This window comes from Cryptotermes secundus, unplaced genomic scaffold (assembly GCF_002891405.2).
Source record: "Cryptotermes secundus unplaced genomic scaffold, Csec_1.0 scaffold1529, whole genome shotgun sequence".
In the NCBI taxonomy this organism is placed as follows: domain Eukaryota; kingdom Metazoa; phylum Arthropoda; class Insecta; order Blattodea; family Kalotermitidae; genus Cryptotermes; species Cryptotermes secundus.
This window is the reverse complement of record NW_019739250.1, coordinates 66,718-89,541: the sequence shown is the minus strand read 5'-3', so window position 1 is coordinate 89,541 and position 22,824 is coordinate 66,718. Positions and strand designations below refer to the sequence as shown.

General features: G+C 40.6%; 1 protein-coding gene across 1 annotated transcript; it reads left to right on the top strand.

The window, feature by feature from the left end:
• Positions 1-352: 352 nt before the first annotated feature.
• Positions 353-21,451, top strand: LOC111871910. Its single transcript, XM_023865309.2, has 3 exons — positions 353-781; positions 12,666-12,863; positions 19,943-21,451. Exons 1-3 carry the CDS (start codon positions 737-739, stop codon positions 20,051-20,053), a joined length of 354 nt encoding a protein of 117 aa, XP_023721077.1. The 5' UTR covers positions 353-736; the 3' UTR covers positions 20,054-21,451.
• The last annotated feature ends 1,373 nt before the right edge of the window (positions 21,452-22,824 follow it).

Here is a 22,824-nt window from a genome sequence, read left to right as displayed (position 1 = left end):
AATAAACAATTTGAAACAAATTTCTGCAAGGTTTGTGCTGTTAAATTGCGTTATAATTATATTCGAGTTCAGGATCATTATTTACCACAGTTTAATAAACGTCTTAAAAGATAATAAACATAATTTAAATTAAATTGCATTCAAACGTTCCTACGAGGCAATTTTCTTAAAATCATACGAGAGAAGTTTATTTTTATCTAGTCTGCTGGCTTCCTATACGTAAGCAAGTTAAGTTCTGCTGGTTTTGGCAGCAGCTTGTTCACGACAGCTTCTTCCCTTGACTTCTGTTCTGGTATCAATAAAGATCCAATACTCAGAGCCGCCAGTTTCGCACTTGCAGTTGGCCGTTGAGGATTAGATGTTTCGCTTACTGCTATGACATCGTGACATAGTATTTGAACCAAGTTTTACGGATTGTAGTGTCGTTCAATAAGGTTTACATACTGCTGCATGGTAGAACTGTGAAGCTGTTACTGATAGAAATAATTCATTGGCGAATTACATATTTCTTTATAAAATTCGGAAGAAAAGTTTATTAATCTCTTCAATCGTTGCACGTACAAGTGCCCCGATGTTTCTACGATGGAAAAACTGAAGACTAAAAATACAAGAATATTGTTCATATGACAAACGCTTTTTATATTTGTATCAAACAAAATAACCGAAAAAGCTGTTCAACATAATGAGAAGAAAGGACTTGAGTTGTCATCTAAACGTCTAGAACAGGTCCGAAGATATGACAGAGGCGCTTATACCAGCTGATCCTTCTTTCTCACCATCGGTAAGCTTATATCTCTATTTGTTACTCACAAATTGGGGCGATATTTGCCAAGTTTGTCAAGAAAAAGAGTAAAGTTGTAGATTGTCTAGAAAATGAGGAATTCTGAGTCTAATTTTTCTGAATATTTTACAATAGTTTCTCTTCATTCCACAGGTCTATGTAAAAATCTTATCCAAATATTTTAAACGTTAAACAGAATCAGTATATACTTTCCTCCCTATAGATCTGTATATGTTAAAAGAAAATTCATTACTATGATCAGCGAAAAGTGGTACCAGAGTTAAGCCGTACAATTTGAAGACCGAGGATTTAATAATGTGCTGCCTGGTCCAAACTAAAATGAGATATATAAATATATTTTTAGCTCAGTTTCAGAGACAGCCTGTTCCGCATTTAACGAAAATAATATTTCAATAACTGCTGTAAATTTAAAACTACGTTTATCTAAACTAAAATTAAAACTGTCTGTTTTTAAGGACTCCAAATATATAACTATGAAAGACTGGATAACGAGTTTTATACAAAGAAAAGAACTCGCCTGAATTTAAAAATTTTATTAAGTTATAGTCAGAATAGGAAGCGACTATGAGAATTCAGGATGAAAATTATGTATAAGACTCCTGACACCCAGTTCTCACGTGACAGAGCGATAGATGGGGTTTGGATTGATGACTCACTTTATTTCACACTTTGATACAGCTCGTGACTACACTTTACAGTTCACCAATACACACACCCACACTAGTGTCCACAGTCACATCTTCGATGTCGTTGCTTGGTGGTGGCTTCAACAGCGGACGTTCCCCTTCCTCTGTTTTCCCGAACTGTCCCGCCCTCAGCTACCATTTTCTAACAGTAACATCTCACAAAACTGAACCCAAGCAGTTCTCTAACTAACTGTAAATCAAAAAGTCAAAGTTATGTTATTACCAGCGGTAGGTCGGCCAGCCTGTCTTGATGTCAAGCCCCAATCTGGGGCTCAAGAGCAGATTTTTATTACTGCCAGAAATTTGCAGGTTTGTTAATGTCGAGTATCCTCTCTGAAGAGGACGGATCTGCCGTTTACAATTGCTGCTGGTGCTCGTTAGAACAGTCACTCTTGGGTCAGAGTTCCGTGGGACTCATGATTATATTTTACTGTCTCAGATTCGAGACTCCCCAACCTGGAGGGTCAGATTCCCACATTTATATTCCCCGGGAACAGGGTGGTCAAGTATACGCCCACGCACTTGATTCTCTTTTTGTTCCCTCCTAAGACTCTCAGGGCTCCGGTGGAGGTAAACGAGCCCGCCTCCATGCGGGTAATTTGTCATGGTTATAACAACTTGACACAGACAGCGTAGAAAACATATCTTTCATCGTTGTGGTAGAACGTATCTCGTTGAAGTGGAAACATGCTTGTTTGTGAAGCCGTTACTTAGCAATGGCTGTCGTGTAGCTGCCTGTTTCGCCCGTCGTTGCCAACCAACGGTCTACACGCCACGTTATATAATTAACTGACTGACTGACTAACCAACTAACTTCGTGAAGCTGAAGCCTTCTTGAGAAGCCGCCAGTTGTGCAGCTACATGCACGTTATATATACATTTTATTTCTTCCCAATTCTTAGCTTATAACAAGTTCCGGGAAGAACAAATGACGCCTGCTTCTTTTCGAGTGATGGGGTGTATATGGTGAGGTCAGCAGAAAATATACACTAACAATTCACTCTTTGTATGACAGCAATAACTGTGTGTGCCGTGAGCTTTAGGGTTAAATAACACGCCATTTTGCACACAGAGTTTTTTCTGCGGAATTCCTTCCATTCTCAGAATAAACATCGATTTCTGTCATTAACCAAAAATCTTTGTAAGGGATATGCGATATGTTGTTTGGGACGTAGTTAACAGCCGACTTATAATGTGGTGTGCCGCCTAAAAGCTAGAATATCTGAGTCACAGCGGATGTCCATCGTTAAGCAACGGCTCGTTATCCACGGTTCCGTATTGTTGTCGGGGTGGCAAGGAAACAGGTTCATGTGATAAACAGATGTTACCACGGAAATTAAAGCCAGAACTAGTGCATTTTCCGTGATAACAAATACGTTTAGCTACCGGTGCAAAGAACACGTGAAATGGGACCCTGGAACAAGGTGTTTTCTAGGCCGTCAGTTATAACAGACCGAGAGAGGTCAGAATTGAGAGCAAGTCAAAGGAGAATTAAGAACAGGTCAGAACTAGAACAGAGGCGAACGGAGCAGAGCTGAGAGCAAAAGGAACCAACTCAGCTAAGAACCAGAAGACTACAGACTAGTCAGGTTGCATCGTCTGGAAGACGCTATTTCTGAGTGATTGTAATTGTGAACGACTTGTCCAATAAAAACGGCTTCGCCTAATTCGGAGCCCATCAGTTTCTTGTCGCGTTACTAGGATACGTGACAATATTGTAATATGTCTGTTTTAAATTCCCNNNTGGTGTTGGGTGGGGGGGGGGGGAGTCCAACTGGGTCCACTCGGCACGGCGACCACTGATTGGCCTATTGTAGCTTGCCCCGGGTGATTATGATGATGGAGAATTTGGTGGAATGAAGATTGGCAGGTGAAACCGAAGTACCTGGAGAAACCCCGCCCCAGCGCCACTTTGCCCACCACAAATCCCACTTGACCAGACCCGGGGTCGAACCCGGGCCGCCGCGGTGGGAAGCCAGCGACTAACCGCTTGAGTTATGGCGCGGCCTATATGTCTGGGGTTCCGTGACTAATAATAACGGGTTCTGGATTGAATGATGGGATTTATAAACACCTTCGTTTACAATCTCTCTTAATCACAATCAATTATAGCGCTACCGCTAATGTACCCACTTCACGAATCACTAGAACACTCTATCCTCTTTCTGGCAACGGATTTGTCACAGGAACTATCACTACAAACTTCTATGAGGTCTTCTTGTCATTTCTTGTTCAATCACATTTGTCTGTCTATTCTCCAGAACCCGACACAATTCTCCAATTCTAATTCTCTAATCTCATCCAGCTACAAATATTTTTTTTTCTTTGGCACTACAGTCCCAGTGGGCCTAGGCCTACCTCCATGAACTTCTCCGTTCATTTTCGATTTTTCTAGATCTTACACATTCGGTAGGACTCCTTGGGCGGGTGATCAGCTCGTCGCAAGGCCTCTACCTGTAGACAAACACAGAAAAACGCACACACACAAACTAAATATCCATGCCCTGAGTGGGATTGGAACCCACGATCCCGGTTTCCGAGCGAGCGAAGACAGTACATGCCTTAGACCGCTCGACTACCGTGACCGGCAGCTACAAATATATCCTAGTTATATAGCCGCGACACATACCACGTAGAAAACACCTATTAGGGATGTGTGTTTACAGCTCCGTTGCTTAGCATTGGGCATTGCGCGGACTACATAGAGAACAATTTTCTCTTGTCAGAATTGTTGTGCTACCTAGAAAATAGTTGGAACATGTTGCTCAGAGAACACAGCTCCCATTATTGTGTGTTCGCTGGACGTGAATACCGGTCATATTCGTCAAAATATTAAATATCTCGGCCTTATAATGGGTTAATTTATGTATTTTACTATTCTAGATAATTTAAATATAGGATAGAGAACATATGGAAGGATATTAGCTAGCCAAATAAATAAAGTAACAGAAGGTGTTTCGATGGAAGAATAAAAGAAATTTAGATGAGGTCGCTCGTGTACCTTAAGGACTGAGTCCAAAAATGGTTGAATTAGAAGAAAAAGGAAGTTTAACCATCCAGAACTTACGTAGCCTTACCAATTACAAAATTTGATAAATATGATGGTCATAAATTATGAGAAATGCATTTAAAAAAGCAGTTCAGAGTATGCATGTGGAAGGTAGAAGTTAAAGTCGATTCTATGCTTAACCAATTGAGCAGCGCGCCATGAAGACCTATGAGTGAGTGAATGTATAGATTCATTATTCTTGTCTTCTGTATTATATGGAACTGAGTGGCCAGATTCACGCTCCGGCTGCCTTATCCTATGGAAGAAACCCACGGTACCCAACGCATGGAAGGCTGGATGAGTTCATACCCGGCCTGGACGTTGTGGAGAAAAGAAGAAAATTTACTCCTGCTGGAAATTGAACCCTGGCCGTCCAGGTCACATTTCGTCTCTATATCGACTAAGCTATCCCGAAAGATGTGACAGGGAAGGCACAAAACTAAAAGATCAATTTTACGTTTTCTTCTTGCAATTGAGTACCAACATACTATATCACAAAAGAAATCTTTTAAATTCACTATCATACAAGCCAAAATCCGTCATCTAGTGAAACTAAATGTTGAGTGTCATTTACAAGATGTAACCTTGATAACAGACATCACGGACATAGATTCAATCAATATCAGTTTTGATTAAGAAGGACGTAAGACGGCGGTTTGTCTCATAACTCATTCTATTTAATTCATATTTCGACTGTGTTATTAAAGAATGGCAACAAATGTATACAAGTTACGGAAGATCATTTCCGGAAACTACTTTAATTTTGAGGACGACCAAAATACTCTAAGGGCCAGAAGTTTATCTCCGAAGATTCCAGCACCAGTTAACTGCAATTTAAGTAAGACACAACATAGAAATAGCTATATCTAAAATAGAAATTCTAACCTTCTGAGGCAGAGAAGCAATAGTAATAAATAAGATTTAGAAGTTTGTGACGATGATGTATTAATACAAATGTTATGTTTCTGCACATTATCCATCGTCCTGTTTTTATCTAAAACGCTGTTCTTTTTTTCTGTTTAAAAACACGTTTCGGACACTGGATCCTGTCCAAAACACGCTCCTGTTTGTAATTAAAAACACAACGTTTCGGAGACTAGATTCTGTCTCCAGTCTCCGAAACGTATTTTTAAATAGAAACAAGACGGTGGGTAACGTCTATATACATAATATTTGTAATAATAATTCAGTTCAATTCAATTCGTGTTTATTTGCGTGCAAACTCAACAGCACACAGGCCAATTAGAAAGTTAGCACGAGTACACAGTAATACACAAAATAACTAACAAAAAAAATACAAAATAAGACAGTCTAAATAATGGCAATAAATTAATAATAATTCCAAGAAAAATTAAAATTAGCATTAACAGGTGAGAAAAATAAAGTAAGTACATTTCGAAAGATTATTCCATTACGTGGCGAGAAAGGACATACACATACATACACACATCGAAGTTAATAATAATAATAATAATAATAATAACANATAATAATAATAATAATAATAATAATTTCGTTAACATAAATCTAAGTGTTATTGAGAACTGAGAAAAGAAACATATAAATATTTAATTGAGAAATGGAAAGTATAGATTTTCAGAGAGGATAATAATTATAATTCAGTTTTATTGTTGTTTATTGTACATGTAAATAAGAATACTAACAATTATACTATATTTAAAAATCGTTTGGGGAGAACTTTCCTTGCTCCGAACACGTCAGCATCCCTGCAAACAACATTAGCAGCTGCTGCACATCTAGCAGAGGAACAATTTTTAGATGAGGAGCAAACATTGAACAGTGCAAAATCTCTGATATACCGAACAGGAACTCGGGAGACCATAATAATAATATTAAAGATATAGGTTAGTAACCATTTTATAAAATAAGTAAAAGAATTAAATTTCTAAATACGTATAGACAAAGCATGGACCTAGGGGAAAATATATCCAACAATGGAACAACGGGGTTATGCAATCCTCTTCTAGGCAACGGCTCGGTAAACACATTTCCGCACAGGCGCAATGATTTCAGACCCCCAAAAGTGCGTAGCTATCACGTGACGTGTTTTCTGTATGTCCGTGCCGAATGTTTATAGGGGACAACATAATTCGTTTGCTGGTCTATCCGGTTGAGGCGGGGTCGAATACCTCCACCATGACCCTGCGAGCCGTAGGAGGCGACGAAAAGGGAAGTCTCAAATCTGAGACAGTAAAATATGATGGCAAGTCCCAAGGGACTCGGACCCGATAAAGACTGCGCTGGCAAGAGCCAGCAGCATATAAAAAAAAAACAGACTCGTCCTCTCGTCAGAGAGGGCGCCCCACAAAAACAAGACAGTAACTGTCAAACAGCAATAAATATCTGGTCATGAGCTCCACATGGGGCTCGGCTCCAAGACTTAGTGACTGAATGACCGTCAGTCGCAATGTGACTTTGATTTTGACTTGTTTGCGGGCAGTTGTAAGGTGGAGAAGTGAGCAGTAAGTTGGAGGAGTGAGCAGTAAGCTGGAGAAGTGAGCAGTAAGCTGGAGAAGTGAGTAATAGATGGAATTCAGTTGAATTCCGAGTGGCAAGAAGACTTCATAGCGATTTGAAGTGATAGTTTCTGTGTTGAGATCCGTTGCCAGGAGACGAGTAGTATGTGTGTAAAAATGAATTATAAAGTGTAAATCAGCGATAGCTTTATGAGATCGTTCCCAGGTTAATGTAGACAGGATAAAAGAGAAATGAACAGATAATTTTAAATTAAAAATTAAAGGGAAACAACAATGAAATACTTTCGACACCAAACAATAATGCCTCGAGGTCGTGTACCAAGAAAATTGCAGGATTACTGGCTGTAGCGTAAGGAGAAGGAGAGCATCTGCCTAACAGACAGAATGATCACTTCGTACAAAATTAGGAACTGAACAAGCCAATGGGGCTAATCCTTGCTGCTGCAGTTAGTAAAGAGGTAGTTTTCCTTCTGTGTGTATAAGTTTCCTTATTAAAACCAATCTACCCGGAAGGAATTAGGAAAACCACCAGAAAACTCACTTTGAATAGCCAGTGTCTTGCCCGAGATTTGAGCCGGACACCTGGCAAACGCAAGCCCAGAGCAATATCGCCAGCGCTTTCTGTGCGGTATGATTTATGGTAGGGTAATCTGAACAAGAAAAATGGAGAGTTCAAATTTGAAGTCAGCAAAATCCCACGTTTTAGCAGCCGAGGATGTTCGATTCTCGTCATTTTTTTTTTTTTGGCATTTGAGGGACGTCAAATTCAATAAGGTCTTCAGATGAGAAATTATTTCCCTGCAAGAAGATGCATAATTTATTACAAGATCAGAGAAGCCTGGAACTAAGTACGATCAGATAGAGCTACCTTTACATTCTCCTGGTTAAGGTTAGATGTCGCTATAACAACTGATCTAATGATCAGTCAGTATTGTTCAGATTGGATTTTATTTTTTATTTTCTGCTGCATGTTTCAGTGCTCATGAGACCATCATCAGGCAGTAATATATGATATATGATATGTTTATGACACACAACAGGATGCACACTATAAAGACTGTGCAGTACTATGATGGTGTCTATTTATCTTTGCCCTGTCCGTAACATCTGTTGGCTTATTGATACTAATTTCGCACTTAATGAATGGAATTTGCTGAAACGTTCACGGTTTTTACTAAAATGTATTTTTCCGATGAAATTAGTTTAAAATTTGACAATACATTATACCAATGCCAACATTCATTTATAAATACTTTAATTAAATTTGTTTTGGTAGACTTGTATAACTTGGTCTATTCAACCAAAAACTGTAGCTTATGAAAGGCGGATATTTTCTCGAAAATAATCTTAAAAACTTGCAGTTAAATTATGAATATAAAACGCTTCTTTCTGTTTATAACACACTGTATACTTTGTCAGCGTTACTTAAATCGTGGCACAGGAAAGTTTTAGAGATTCACCACGTGTAAGTATCTGTCTCACTTCACACATTTCTGAGAAGCAAGAAAGTTACTGGCTTCATAAATCAAAAGTTTTTATTAGCATTAACATCATCAAAGCCACAGACAAAGAGTCAGTATCCCACAATGCGATATACAAATGTGCGAGTCCTTTTTTCAATCTTATCCTTTAACAAAAGCGTAGGAGTGTACTGTTTTGTGTTTAATGGTTAATTATTGGCTTCAGTCTCAGTTATATTGCTTCTAACTACACTAGCATGGACGTCGCCTCATAAATTATTTAAAGCCTCATGCAATTCCTGAGTCTAGAGATATCAATCTCTCTCTTTCTCCCTCTATGTCTCCACAGCCCTTTGGACCTTGGCCGCTTTTTGAGTTTCTTAATCCTGTACACAGTCGGTAAGACTCCTTGGACGGGTATCAGCCCGTCGGAAGGCCGCTATCTACACACAGAACAACACAAACACAGAATAAAGGCAAACAGATATGAATGCCTTGATTGGAATTCAAACCCACGATCTCAGTGCTCGAGAGGGCGAAGACGGTTCATGTCTTAAACCGAGCGGCCACTGTGGTCGGCTTTGTGAATCCCTGGCCTAAAACCGCTATAGAAATTTAGGAAATCTCCGTCAGAGTTTTCATATTTGAAAATAATTCGAAATGATAGGTGATTCTATGTGTAAGAGATTATACGCACCATGGACTTAGTTAGTTAGTTAGTTAGTTATTTGAGAGGGTGGGTTTCCCCATGCACTTAGACCAGTATTGGTCCATTGTGCTTCCCTCTATGATATTCTACCCGTCTCTATACCTTACCGATAAATGGTGCGTACCATCAGTCCCGCCGAGCAAGCGAGTTCGGCCATTTGCTTAGCGGTGCCTATAATGTTCCCCCCATCTATCAGAGGCCTTAGAGACTATTGTTGGGCGGGAAACGTCCTGGAATTTGGCTCAGCGATCTCCTTAGGAGATATGAGGTTCTTTTACATGCCATAAAGTTACGACACAGGACACACAGCTTAAAGTCCCTCCCGGAGGACTTGTTCCCTGAATCTTTCCGCCCTTAAAAATTCGACGACCTCCGCCTGGTATTTAAACCCGCGTACCACGAGTCATGAGGTGGGAACGTTACCTCTAGACTACGGAGGCAGCTCACCATGGACTTAATCTTACGAAGTTCAGTACTGGGAAATTGTGTTCACCTTCTAACTCCTTAGAATTATACTGTATCTCTGTCTTCAGTATCTTGAACTACAAAGATTATCTTCCTCCACGTTGCACGAAATTTTAGGCTTTAGTTGTTGCTACAGTGAGAGAAGCTTAAATTTATAATTTTGGTTACCACGAAAATAATAACGGCTTTATATACCACCTCTAGAGACGGCCATTCGCTTGATTATATGTGGCCACAGAGATGGAAATTCACAGAGCTTGTATCGCACTTGAGTGATCCTTGTTTAAACAAGACTGAGTGGCTGGTTTGATCACGGCAGTTTTGATGTTTCCACAGTTTCTGTATTGATAGCTGGGAGGTGTACTTTAAAATAGACTGTAAATTATATTACGCCGTGTTCAACGACTCTGCTCATCTGTTGAGATAACAAAACTGTTTGAATGAGTATGAGACAAATTTCATTAACCTATTCTTCGTAGTCCCTAAAGAACAACATGAATCGAATCTTCCACCACAACTAAATTTGTCCCTCATAAATACTTTTAAACTAAACTCAAGTTTAATTGAACTCAGCATTAAGATCTGTGGAAGAAACCTGCCAAAATATTATTTGAACTATCAGGATAATGTGAAGGATATGAGGCACCTCTCTGAAGTGAGTACTCGTATGCAGAGCGATTCGTAGGATCTGCTGAACTAAATTGAGGTTACATATGAAATATGTTTGAGGTATGAACTGAATTTTTATGTATTGTCACTTGTAAAAGGTTTCCTGAATGACTTACAGACGGGTTATAAACTAGATGCTTGAATTTATTGACATCTTACACACACCACTCGGAACTACAGGCAGTTACAGTACTATCGCTGTTCTACACACTTAACAGTTCATCGTTGCACGCACGCATGCACGTACACACTAGGGTTCTTAGCCTTCACTAGTCGTATCCTGGCAACGGATTTATACAGTCTTCTGTAATTTTAGTTCACACATGAAGCCTTATTTTCACAGCCTAATTCCTTTCTTGTCATTATTCTGCAACTGCCAGCTCAATTTCATTCCTCTGCTCCCAAGCTCATGTCCTGGCAGGCTGGTGTTTCGAAAGTCGACTACCTCTTCTCAACTGAAATACTCTTTGTGATTACTTTGCACGGACCATGCAAAAACACAACCACTATATTGTTGGAAGGCATATTTACAGCGTCGTTGCAGAGCAAATGAAGTTATTCGGTTGTTGTTTGCTTATTTATTACCGCAGGAATGTGTTTAGCTAGCAGATGCCTAACAATGAACGCCTCCTCTGATTTCATTATTCCGGCTTTCGATCGTCATGTCACGGTATTATATAGGAGAAATTCCGACTTCGAAGGGTTATATAACAGCAAATGTAATCTGTTCCTTGTGAGATATGAACTTAATTATTATGTACTAAATAGGTAAATTTCGTCCTTTAAAGGGTTAATATACGTATACACTTCAAGATTCTGTTCCATAAAATTCGTTTCCATTATATAATTATTATTAACATATGGGCTCCGTTTCGCTTACTCAAAATCCAGTCATAACTTCTAGTGGTGAAAAATACAAAATACCGGTTTTAAGAAACTCTTCTAAATAGCAATTCATCTTGAAAGTGAAGCCAAAGAGAACATTTTTGGCAGATCCACATACTGACGAAATGTTTATGCCTACTGCCCGTAACCAATGAGTGCATCGGTCTAGCGGCAAGATGTAATGCCGTAATTTCACACAACATCCTTACAGTTTTAATGCATAGACAGGCTCGATAATACTGCAAAGCGTTACAATCTCTCTTAAATTTATTTTATATACTTTTTTCGTATGAGGAATTCCCGATTGATTTTTAGATTGTAATGGGTTCTGACGATGGGGTATAAAATTCAGAATCACTAGGTATCTGAAATTTATCCATCGTCAGGTATTCTAGAAACCAGAAAACACCATGTTTCGGAAAATGAATCTGTTTTTATCCTCAGGTGAGGGGGAAGTGGAAGATATCTAACCATTCTGGCCCCTTAGGAAGAGCTAACCTCAATCAGTTAGCTCTTTCTAAGGGACCCAGCAGAGTAGGTGTCTTCTCCTCCCCCCCTCACCTGAGGGCGGAAAGAGATCCAGTTTCCGAAACGTTGCTTTTTCTAGTTTCTAGAATACCGGACGACAGACAAAGTCCATAAACCTAGTGATTCTGACCACTGATTCTTTGTTAGTGACCATGTGATTTCTCTGATACTTCATACATTGACTTAGAAATAGTACACATAAAACTACAAGGAAGAAAAAATTAAAAGAATTAAGATATCGCAGTCAAGTTGTTAAAAATAATATTAATAATTTGTATGCATCTGGAATACCAATGCGTCAGAAAGCTCTCTCGCTAAATCCTGTACAAACCAGTCACCATGACCCTCGAACTAACCCTTTTGACTGAAGTGTAGTCTTGATGAGAACAGACTCAGAATTTTTAATACATGTTATTTTCTAGATGTTTTCTTCACGTGCATGGAACAAAAAATTATGCGGTTTATAGAAAATCAAAAAATTATCTCGTGTTTTCGACGTATTTAGGAAGCTGGCTTCTTTTAATTCATATCTCTAAGACTTTTACGACGAGAAATACGACGGGACTTTTTTCGAGGGAACCAATCATTCATTCATCAATGGCTCTACGAGAGGCCCTGGTCTCTTGTTCCATTCCATAATCCTTTTTTCAGAGACGGTAGGACTCCTTGGACGAGTGATCAGCCGGTAGCAAGGTCGCTACCTAAACACAGGGCAACATAAATGCAGAATAAACACACACGCAGACATCCGTGTCTTGAGTGGAATTCGAACCCACGATCCCAGAGTTCGAGCGAGCGAAGACCGTTCATGCCTTATACCGCGCGGCCGCTGTGATGGGCGGGAACCAGTCATGAACACCCAACTAGAGAACTGTAAACAGAATTGTTTAACATGATGTGTTCCACTGTTGCAGGAGGAGCGCAGACGTACCGGCAGGTATGTGGCTGTCACTCTTGTCGTCATAGCCTGCCTCCTTGGGTTGCATCATGCTTTCGTCAAGCAGAACGTGGTTCTCGCTGGTCTCATAGTGCCAGCCCTCATCATGGTCTTCTACGTCCTATGGGTGCTGCATACCGCCAAGAAGTCCAATTGCAAGCTCTCCGGTTTCGAAGTAAGTTATTTTTAATGGCTGTGCCATATCTTAGGCGGTTAGTCGCCGGCTTCGAGATTCGAGACAAGGTCAGGACATATGGTATTTGTGATGGACAAAGTGGCACTGGAGCAGATTTTCTTCGAGTACTTCGGTTTCCTCTGCCAATTCTCATTCCACTGATTGCTCCACACTCATCTACCATCCGGGTCTGGTACAATAGGTCAGTTAGGCCCCCCATACACACACAGTTTGGCCTTCCGATCGACCTTACAGGCAAAACTGTGACAGTTTACCCCTTCCCTTTCCTCCCCATACACGCGCAGATAAAGCGGCAGGCTTCATGCCACAATCACGGTCTTCCAGCCTATAATGTTGAGTCACACACGTCACGTGCTACGGTCCTGCAGGCAGAACTGACGGACTGACGGGTTTCCCACAGGCCAACAGTCCAAACGATTGGCCGGCCGACCGCACCACACACGTCAGTTTTGCCTTTCAGTCTTCAACTGTGCAGGCCGAACTGGAGGCCAAACTGTGTGTGTATGGGGGCCCTTAGTGGCCGACGTACCAAGTGGACTCAGTCTCACCCCACCACAAGAAACTAAGAACGTTATTCCTATACGGTGTGTTTTCTGAGAAGAAGCGGCCTGATATCATTCGAACTTACCTCACTTTGCATATTCAAGTTACAGGGGATGGGAGATCCACAACAAGAATCATAGCTTACATTTTAGTGATATGGGGCAGCTCTAGTGCTCTAGTGGATATGATGTGGGGTTGGCCCCAGAACCGGTCTGGGCGACCTGGAGAAAATAATAATCTTACCCTTACCGGGACTCGAATTCCGATCTCTCGTCCTTCCAGCCCGTAAGCAGTCGCTATTCCGACTGCGCTGTTCCAGCTAGTCAAACGGTCAGGTACATTAGTGAATGTGAGTGGCGACAAGAAATTCTAGATAAGTATTGTCGCGTGTTTGCTAGGCAACGCGACAAGAAATTGTGTGAGTTCTCGGATCTGAAGGAATACCTTTATTGGACAGTTACCTTTACACTCAAACTCACAGTTATTCTCCACTTATAGCGTCCTTTAGACGTTTCTTCTTCAGTGTTACAACACATCTGCTCTAGTTGGATAAGAACGCTTCTGTTTTAGTCGGATAGGAACACTTTCCTGCTAAAGTCGAATACAAACTCTGCCGGTCTCTGGCCTACGTTGGACTCTTATAAAGGGCAATAAGGCTCAATAGGGAATAACTTGTTGAATGGTTAATGCCGCCCACTGTTGCGCAACGAACGCGGGGATACGTGTCTGCCTTAAAATATTCGTGTATAACGGTGGAAACTCCACTGTTAGACTCTCATTTCCGGGCAACGATTTCCTAGGCTTCGCTGCCTAGTAATTGCTAGCGGTTGTAAAGCAATGGATGCGTTCTTATTCCAAATATTCCGGCCCTAGGCGGCAAGCCACAGTATATAGACAGCTAAAATGAAATTTCTTTTAGAATTTACAGTAACGGCGAGGAACCGGGAAAGCGCAGTCGCTATAGCGACTGGCTATGGCCTAACAGACTGAGGGGTGAGCGTTCGAGTCCCGGTAGTGTCAAGAAATTCTCTTCTCTAAATCGTCCAGACCGGCTCTGAGGTTCACCCAAATTCCTAACCAATGGGTATCGGTGGCTATTTCTTCGATAGTAGATGGCAGGGACGTGAAGCAGACTGCACACATGCAGCTAGTGCCGAGGTAAAAAAAAAGTGGATCTATACATCCACTCCTCTATACGCCTTCATGGAATAGTGCTTAATTCGTTGGACACAAGGACAACTTTACCTTATTTTACTTACAGTAAGGGAGAAGCATGGGAAAAAGAGAAGCAAGGAGACCACAGGGAAGACCAAGGCGTAGGTGGGTGGACAATATTAGAATGGTTCTTAGAGAGACAGGATAGGATGGTATGGATTGGATAGATCTGGCTCAGGATAAGGACCAGTGGAGGGCTCTTGTGAGCAGGGTGATGAACCTTCTGGTTCCATAAAATGCTGGGAAATTCTTGAGTAGCTGCAGAATTGGCGGCTCCTCAAGAAGGGCTCAGCTCAATGAGTAAGTAAGTAAGTAAGTAAGTAAGTAAGTAAGGGAGAAGCAACCTGTCACGAACACCACACAACAACGAACATTCAGATTAAAATAACATAAGAACAAAGAGAATCTCAATATTTACAAATAGAATGAACAGAAATAAAATATGTAAAAAAAGGAGAGTACCGACATTTGGAAAGAGAATATTGGAAGGCCTACGAAAGAATGGTAAGTGTAAATATAAAATGGGGTTGGGACGGATCTCCAGGATACGAAGCATAAAGCTGTCATGCTCGAAAGTTGAGATTTACTGTTCACAAGACGTATGTGCGAGGAGACGTGAGAAGAATTGAAATATTTATGAGCAAAAATTTCTGTCTCTGACGTCTTCTGATTCTAAGAGATAAACACCTGCATATTGTCAGTAGTTTCGAAATTCCGAACAGTTAAATTAAACTATTCACATTATGTCGAAAACCTTTTTCATTTAAAGTGGGAGACACTGAAGAAATAAATCTTCATATCCACTTTACGAAGGAGAACTCAATGGAAAATTTAAGAATTTAAAATATTTCTTCAAAGCAACAGAATTTCTTTGATAGGAGCAGTTGATATAAGCAGCTCTAAAATATAAAACAAATGTGTACTGTGAGGCGCCGTGTAGTCTGCCACTATTCCACTTGACCCGCTAAATAAAGATGGAGAAGAGGATGCAATAAAACTGCCTTCAGGACCCTACATCGGAGTTCGGAAATACAAAAACCACAAGAACTGAACAATACAAAGTAAACCCCGCTTATAACAACACTCAAATGAACCTGAATATTATTTTCTCTTTCAGAGAGCTTACCGCGTAACCCTGACAATTATTTCTACTTAAAAGAATATTACGCAGAAGGTACCTCATTTCATTCGCTTTCATTTTGCTTTCCAAACCGCAAGTCAAATTTTCAAGCAGCACTCGTACATTATAGTCATGAATGTATGAGAAGTGGACCTCCTCGGCCCTTGCACCGCGACCTCAGTGGTCTCTTGTCCTTATACTCTGCAGTCATACTTTCAGTTACATGTATTCCCTCTGCCCTACCTGCCCATTTTCTTTTCTCCCCTCACTTTCTCTCTGTCTCTCTCTCTCTCTCTTCCCAGTAGTCCTATAAAGTATTCTGCATGTTCTTATATTCTTTTCTTCAGACGATTGGACTTTATTTTATCGCTATTGGGGTAGGACTAAGTCCCTTGCACTGCGGCTACTTCTGGCCTATTGTACCAGCCCCAGATGATAGGTGAGGGTGATTGTGGAGCAATTGGTGGAATGAAGATTGGCAGGGGAAACCGAAGTACTCAGAGAAAACTCGCCCCAGAGCCACTTTGTCCACCACAAATCCAACTTGATCAGACCCGGGATCGAACCCGGGCGCGCCGCGGTGGGAAGCCAGCAACTAACTGCTTGAGCTATGGCGCGGCCTAAGATTGGGCTTGGTTTCCCTTTTGTGGCAACAATGCCCCTCTTCAGATGCTCGTACCTTACTAGAAACAGTAAAAGAAAAGATAAAGCTGTCCCTGTAACATGCCACATCTTCCAGATAATCGTCAAGGTTGTGAGCCTTACATGACGGCCGCTCTTTACCCCCCCTCCCTCCAAGAATATTCCTGATAGTCATTTCTGTTAGAGGCCGAGCCGACCCCAGGGCCATAGTGCGGTTGGAAGGATTAGGTAAATTGAAAATTTCCACCTCATCGGGATTCGATCCCGCGACCTTCCGGCTTGTAGCAGAGTGCCTCAACCAACTACGCTACCATGTGCCATCCTGGGATCAGTACTGATCACAATTACTTATATATGAGGGTAGCAATTATTTAAGCAGGCTGGATTCGTTTAAATTCTTTTTAGCCTAATTTCCTTATTTTGAAAAAATGAACGATCCCCTTGTATCTGTATGTCCGTCTGTGTCTGCCAATATGTCGTTGCGACTTTACCCCTACTTTTGGTGTTATGAGGTTTATGAGATCACCTTGATATTTGTCTGCGTATCAACCCTAATATTTTTATGAGGCACGTAGGATCACCGTGCTCTCTCTGTGTCGGGACGTTCCCCTACAATTGTTTCCATTTTCCGTACGGTCCGCCTCGTATCAAGGGAAAGTAGACGTTTTATTCTACCCAGAAATATTTGCTTTTAATTTCAATTTTCTCAGCATTATCATATTACAGGCAATTTAATGTTAATTTTTTCTCGGGAACTAAGAAAGGTCACAACAAAGTCTGGCATTAATATAACCTAGGTTCCGTCTTGGATAAGTATTATTTATTGCGTAGGGTGTGCCGTAATTGCTGACACGGAAGAACGTAATGTTATCTCGGGAAAAGTTGCATATTTCCACGAATATACACTTTTGATAATAAGAGTTACCCCTTCAGAGTGAATAATGGGTTTTCATATATATTTCAAAATAAAATTTAATTTGTAAGTAAAGTCATATGCCACGCAAATCTAACAACCGAAGCATAAATTAACAAGCTAGAAATTTTGTAGTTAAATTTGGAATATCAAAGAATTCTCTTTCGGGGTTAACCAGTTCGAATTCGGCCGGGCTGCATGATATTCTGTGAAATTATTCGTAACTTTCTCAGTCTCTGGAAACAAAATGAGCGTACTACCTTAAAGTAGACCACGAAAGCCTTCTTCCAAATCCTAACGTTATAACCGGATCATTCACTATGATGTACAAGTACTATCTCATTAGACATTAGGCCGATATGAAATCTGCGGTGAGAAGAGACTCGATAAATTAACTAGTAAACAGTCTCTATAATAATAATAGTCAGGATAGCTCTGGTTGCTATGGCGACGGGCTACGGGATGGACGTCCTGCTTTCGATTCCCAGCAGCGCAAGATTTTTTTCTTCTCCACATTTTCCAGACAGGGTCTGAGGCCCACTCATCCTCCTATCCAGTGTGTTCTGGGGGCTTTTCACCGGGGGTATAGGGGCTTTGATACATCAATTCTTGCTGATATTCATGTGAAGTACCAGAAATATCCACCAGACAATTTTAAGAGAGACTGGAACGCCGACACAAAGATGCCGTGAACCTAAGCAGAATTTCTTTCCAATTGCTACTTGGGTGTTGCTTGGTTTACTCTTCAGCTCTGAAGACTGAGGCAATACGTTCCCCGCGAAAAGTCACTGAACTTCTCCTAGACTGCATGACATCACATCGCAGAAGTTCGTACTCTTAGTCACCGCAGTGGTAACCTCAGATCTAACGTTTGATGTCTTGTATATTTTCAAAAGCGAATCATGAACGGCAACCATCACTGAAATGTTAGTGTTAGTGTTAGTGAGTTCTCAGATTTTTTGATACCGTGACACCATAAAATAATACACAAAGTTAAGCGACACCTTCCCCTTCCATCTTTGTTAGGCTTCGAGCAGTGCAGTTCAGCAAACTGTTACAGATCGGTGGCAACAGGCATTATAAAAATGTTCCTCTGCAGTCACGAATAGTGTAGTTCTGCTACACTGTTACAGATCCCTATGAGGCTTTACGGTGGCAGCAGACACTATAAGAATGTTCCTCTGCAGTCACGTAGAGTGTAGTTCTGCTACACTGTTATAGATCCGTATGAGGCTTTATGGTGGCAGCAGGCACTATAAAAATGTTCCTCTGCAGTCACGTAGAGTGTAGTTCTGCTACACTGTTACAGATCCCTATGAGGCTTTACGGTGGCAGCAGACACTATAAGAATGTTCCTCTGCAGTCACGTAGAGTGTAGTTCTGCTACACAGTTACAGATCCATGTGAGGCTTTACGGTGACAGCAGGCACTATAAAAATGTTCCTCTGAAGTCACGTAGAGTGTAGTTCTGCTACAATGTTACAGCTCTTTATGAATCTGTACAGTGTCAGCAGGAACCTATACAGCTTTATAAACTTTCTATACCTACAAAATTGTTCCTGTACAGATACGAGGGGTGCAATTATGAATATTGTTGCAGATCTGCATCAATCTATACGGTGTCTACAGGCATTTCAATAGCTTCACAGCTTCTATACCTAGAGTAGGTTATAAAATGTTCCTGTACATTCACTGAAAGTGCAGTTCAACTCATTATTGAACATTCTTATCGGGCTCTCAGTGCCACATAAACACAGATCATTTTACGGCCACTCGAAGGCCATGGAAAGCCACAAAATGTTCCTGTACACTCGTGAAATAATTTGGGAAAACTTGGCATCAACAGCAGCATTTTCCAAAAGCACTTATATTAATTTTAATAGACCTGGTAAAACGGTACTTAGATTCTCCTACATTTTAAGTAATTATATACAAACTCATGACTCTTCTTAGAGCTGTTCGCGACCCAGAGTTTGAGAAACTGTGCCATAGACGAAACATGTTTAGCCTTTCGGGAATTCGCTGCTGTCTGCTTAAGAAATCGCAACGCTTGACATTTCAGATTAACGACGCTCTTTGAACTGTAGATGTTATTCAGCGTTGGGTGGTTTAGGAGGATGTTTATGTGTGGTACCTTGCCAAAGACTGGAATGGAAGCTACCGTAACTCATTTAAAAGTAATCTCACAATTGTTTGGAGGGTCTGAGGAAAGTCACAAAAATTATCGGAATAATCAGTGCTGAATTTCGAACTGGCCATCGAATATATGTCAGCCACATCATTTTTTTTAATTCGCTTAGTAGGGGGTGGAGTCAAACTGGGTCCACTCGGCACGGCGACCACTGATTGGCCTATTGTAGCCTGCTCGGGGTGATTATGATGCAGAATTTTGGTGGAATGAAGAATGGCAAGGGAAACCGAAGTACTCGGAGAAAACCCGCCCCTGCGCCGCTTTGTCCACCACAAATCCCACTTGACCAGACCCGGGATCGAACCCGGGCAGCCGCGGTGAGCAGCCACATCATAGTTTCATCTTACGTGTTCGGGAATACCGAAATTATCAGTAAGTATACTTCATAATTTTTATAACTTTTAATAAACTTCATGAAATTCATTTTGTTTCAGATCAAGGAGGTTACTGCAGTAGTTACCAAAGAAATAACATCTTCGCCCGCAGACCCCGAGACACCTCCATCAGCATCGGGCATTTTGAACAATGCAGCCGAAATTCCTTAGCTCTTAATATGACAGTAATTAATAAGAGGCTCATGTCATATTATTGAAGGAGATGTGACAGACAAGTATCTGAAAGCGTTAGCAATGGAAATGTTGCATCACTCACGTCGTTTCGGCCAGTCTTCGTGTGCTAAACTTATTAAAATGTGTTACAAAATTATCAGAAATTAATGCATCAACGGATACTATTCTATGTGTCAATTATTTATGTTGTTTATCTTATATATTACCGGAAATGAACTACCGCTAAATTTAAATATAGGCTGAATGAAAAGTAGAAAGAACTCAGAGAAATCCTGATATTTTGGAAGAAACGGGATGATTTTGCTCTAAACAAGATATTGTGAAAGAGAAATCCAATATGCAATAATGAAATGTTTCGTACCCTTGTCGGAATATCTGTGAATGTATTAACATTTGTGTGCATTCGCACTAAATTTGGATATTTCTGCTCCTTCAATACGCCTGCTTCTCATTGAAGAAATCTGAACCACTTGCATAAGCGCAACGTTCAGAAATTTATAGCGAAAAAATTAAAGAGGATAGTACTTGGTGGCATTTATGTGAGCAGTGCCATTTGTTTGAGATGTGAGTTGGAAGGTCTCACAACGAAGGGAAACTTGCGAGACCTGAGCACATGCTGGAATGAAGTATTGAAATGTGTCTAAGAGAGACAGGTTTTGAGAGTGTAAACCACGTGGGATTGATTCAGTAGAGGGTAAAAGGGAAGGATTCTGTGACGGTGGTGATGGGCCTTCGGATTCCATAACATAAAGAAATGACTTGATTTGTTAACAACACCAACATCTGTGAGATGCTGAACATGATGTTGAGATGTTGAACATTGTGAGATTCTGTGTTTCTTACGGTCATAACTAAGAAGTGTATTATATTCTGGGATGTTATGCAGTGTAATTTGGTACAAGTTAACCGACGTTTCGGAGGAACGTAATGTCTCCCTTTTCAGGGCGAAGAATAGGACAACTGAGGACCAAGTAGCAAGCAAAATGTGTTATCCCATGAAACAGTCCTCTTAGAGTTAATATTTCTTTTAAGAACTGTTCTTTTTATATATAACAGGAGACTATGAAGCTTCCGTACGACTGTATGATCAGTTAAATGATGATCGATCTTGCTTTTTCATAACCTAAATGTCCCAGTTTCCTTACAATATGTTTGTAACATTAAAATCCGATATGATGCAATCAGATAGGGAAGTGGAAAATGAATTAAATAACCCCTCACGAATACACGTTTACATATGGAAAGAGCCGGTAATTATATTTTGATAAACGTAACATTCCACGCCTCTTAGCTCGGCATTTCTGGCACTTTTCTTTTTGTATTTTATTTCATTTGTAAACGAATGACAGTTGTTTACTTGGTATGTATGGTATGTATGCGTATTTATTGTAAACAATATGGTTTCAGAAAAATAAAAAAATGATTGAGGAACCTTGGTTCTCAGGATTAAATTTGGAAACCTTAGTTCATTTCATCTAATTCATAAGTATCTTTGGGCACGTTATCCACATTTAAAAATGTTGGATAATATTGTAGCATTTGAACAGGAAGGGGGGGGGGTCTGTATCAAATGCTCCAATCATTGTTTGCTGGGCAACGTTTCGGTAAACACCGCCTGAAAAGCCGGAATAGCAACGAACAAGCAGAAGTCCGTTTGCTAGGGAACGGCTCGCTAAAACTCATTCTCATATCAACAAAGATTCAACAAAGGTTTCCGTGGATACGAGGAACCTTGGGATCGCCAGGTGCTTCTCCTATAACGGATACAGGAGACCAGTAGCTTCTGTTCGGTCCTTCCGAAATTATAAAATGGAGTTCATTCTTGAATTCAATTCATTCATTCGTAATAGGATTCAGAATGCAGTTCAATAGTTGCATATTCAGCTGTCAAGTGTTAATCAGGTAAGAACCGTTACCGAACAACGACTAGCAAGCAGACATTGAAGACTTTATTTTATGTGCTATAATTACAGTAAGCTATAGAGTGTTAAAATTCAGCAGATAAATTTTTATGTGTTTCTCTATATTCACGCTGTCGTTCGGCATTTAACTTTGTTCGTTTGGGTACATTATTACCCATGTCTTCTTCTAAATGCTTCTTTTTCCTGTACTCTCATATATGCAGCACGGCTATCACCAGCGGACATTTAATCAGTGCGTGACGTCATGCGTTGGAAGCTTGCCTATAGCATTGCTTGTTACAAACAAATGGTCATAACTCCTAAACCGTAAGCGACTGACCAAAACGGATTGAATTCTGAGAAGCTCTAATTTATTAGCGTATTTCAGTCGCAATATGTCCTGATGCATCTAGGTGCTGCGCTGAGCACATTTCCAAGGTAAAGAAGTCAACAATAGAACTTCGGTTACTTAGTAGCGAAGGTACCAATACTTACAAGTTATTACAATTTCAGTTACTTACGGCTTCATTCCATTTGAATCTTCGTATAATAATAATATTTTAAAAGTTAAAAATAAAAATAAGAGCACAGGAAAATTTATACGTTGTTATTTATGTCACGTGGGACACTCTGTAGCGTATTTGGTTGAGGCACCATGCTACAAGCTGGAAGGTCCGGGATAGTCTCGATGAAGTGGGCTTTTCAATTTACCTAATACTTCCAACCGCTATGGACCTGGGGTTGACTCAGCCTCTTAACAGAAATGAGTACCAGAAATCTACCTGGGGCGTAAAGGGCTGCCGGTGCGTAAGGCTGACAACCTTACCGCCATCTGTGAGCAGACTT

What these genes read in the sequence shown, in the direction of transcription:
- LOC111871910 (XM_023865309.2), top strand. Translation starts at nt 737, where the DNA reads ATGACAGAGGCGCTTATACCAGCTGATCCTTCTTTCTCACCATCG. An exon ending in ATCCTTCTTTCTCACCATCG is followed by an intron (nt 782 to 12,665) that starts GTAAGCTTATAT and finishes CCACTGTTGCAG; the next exon opens with GAGGAGCGCAGACGTACCGG. An exon ending in GCAAGCTCTCCGGTTTCGAA is followed by an intron (nt 12,864 to 19,942) that starts GTAAGTTATTTT and finishes ATTTTGTTTCAG; the next exon opens with ATCAAGGAGGTTACTGCAGT.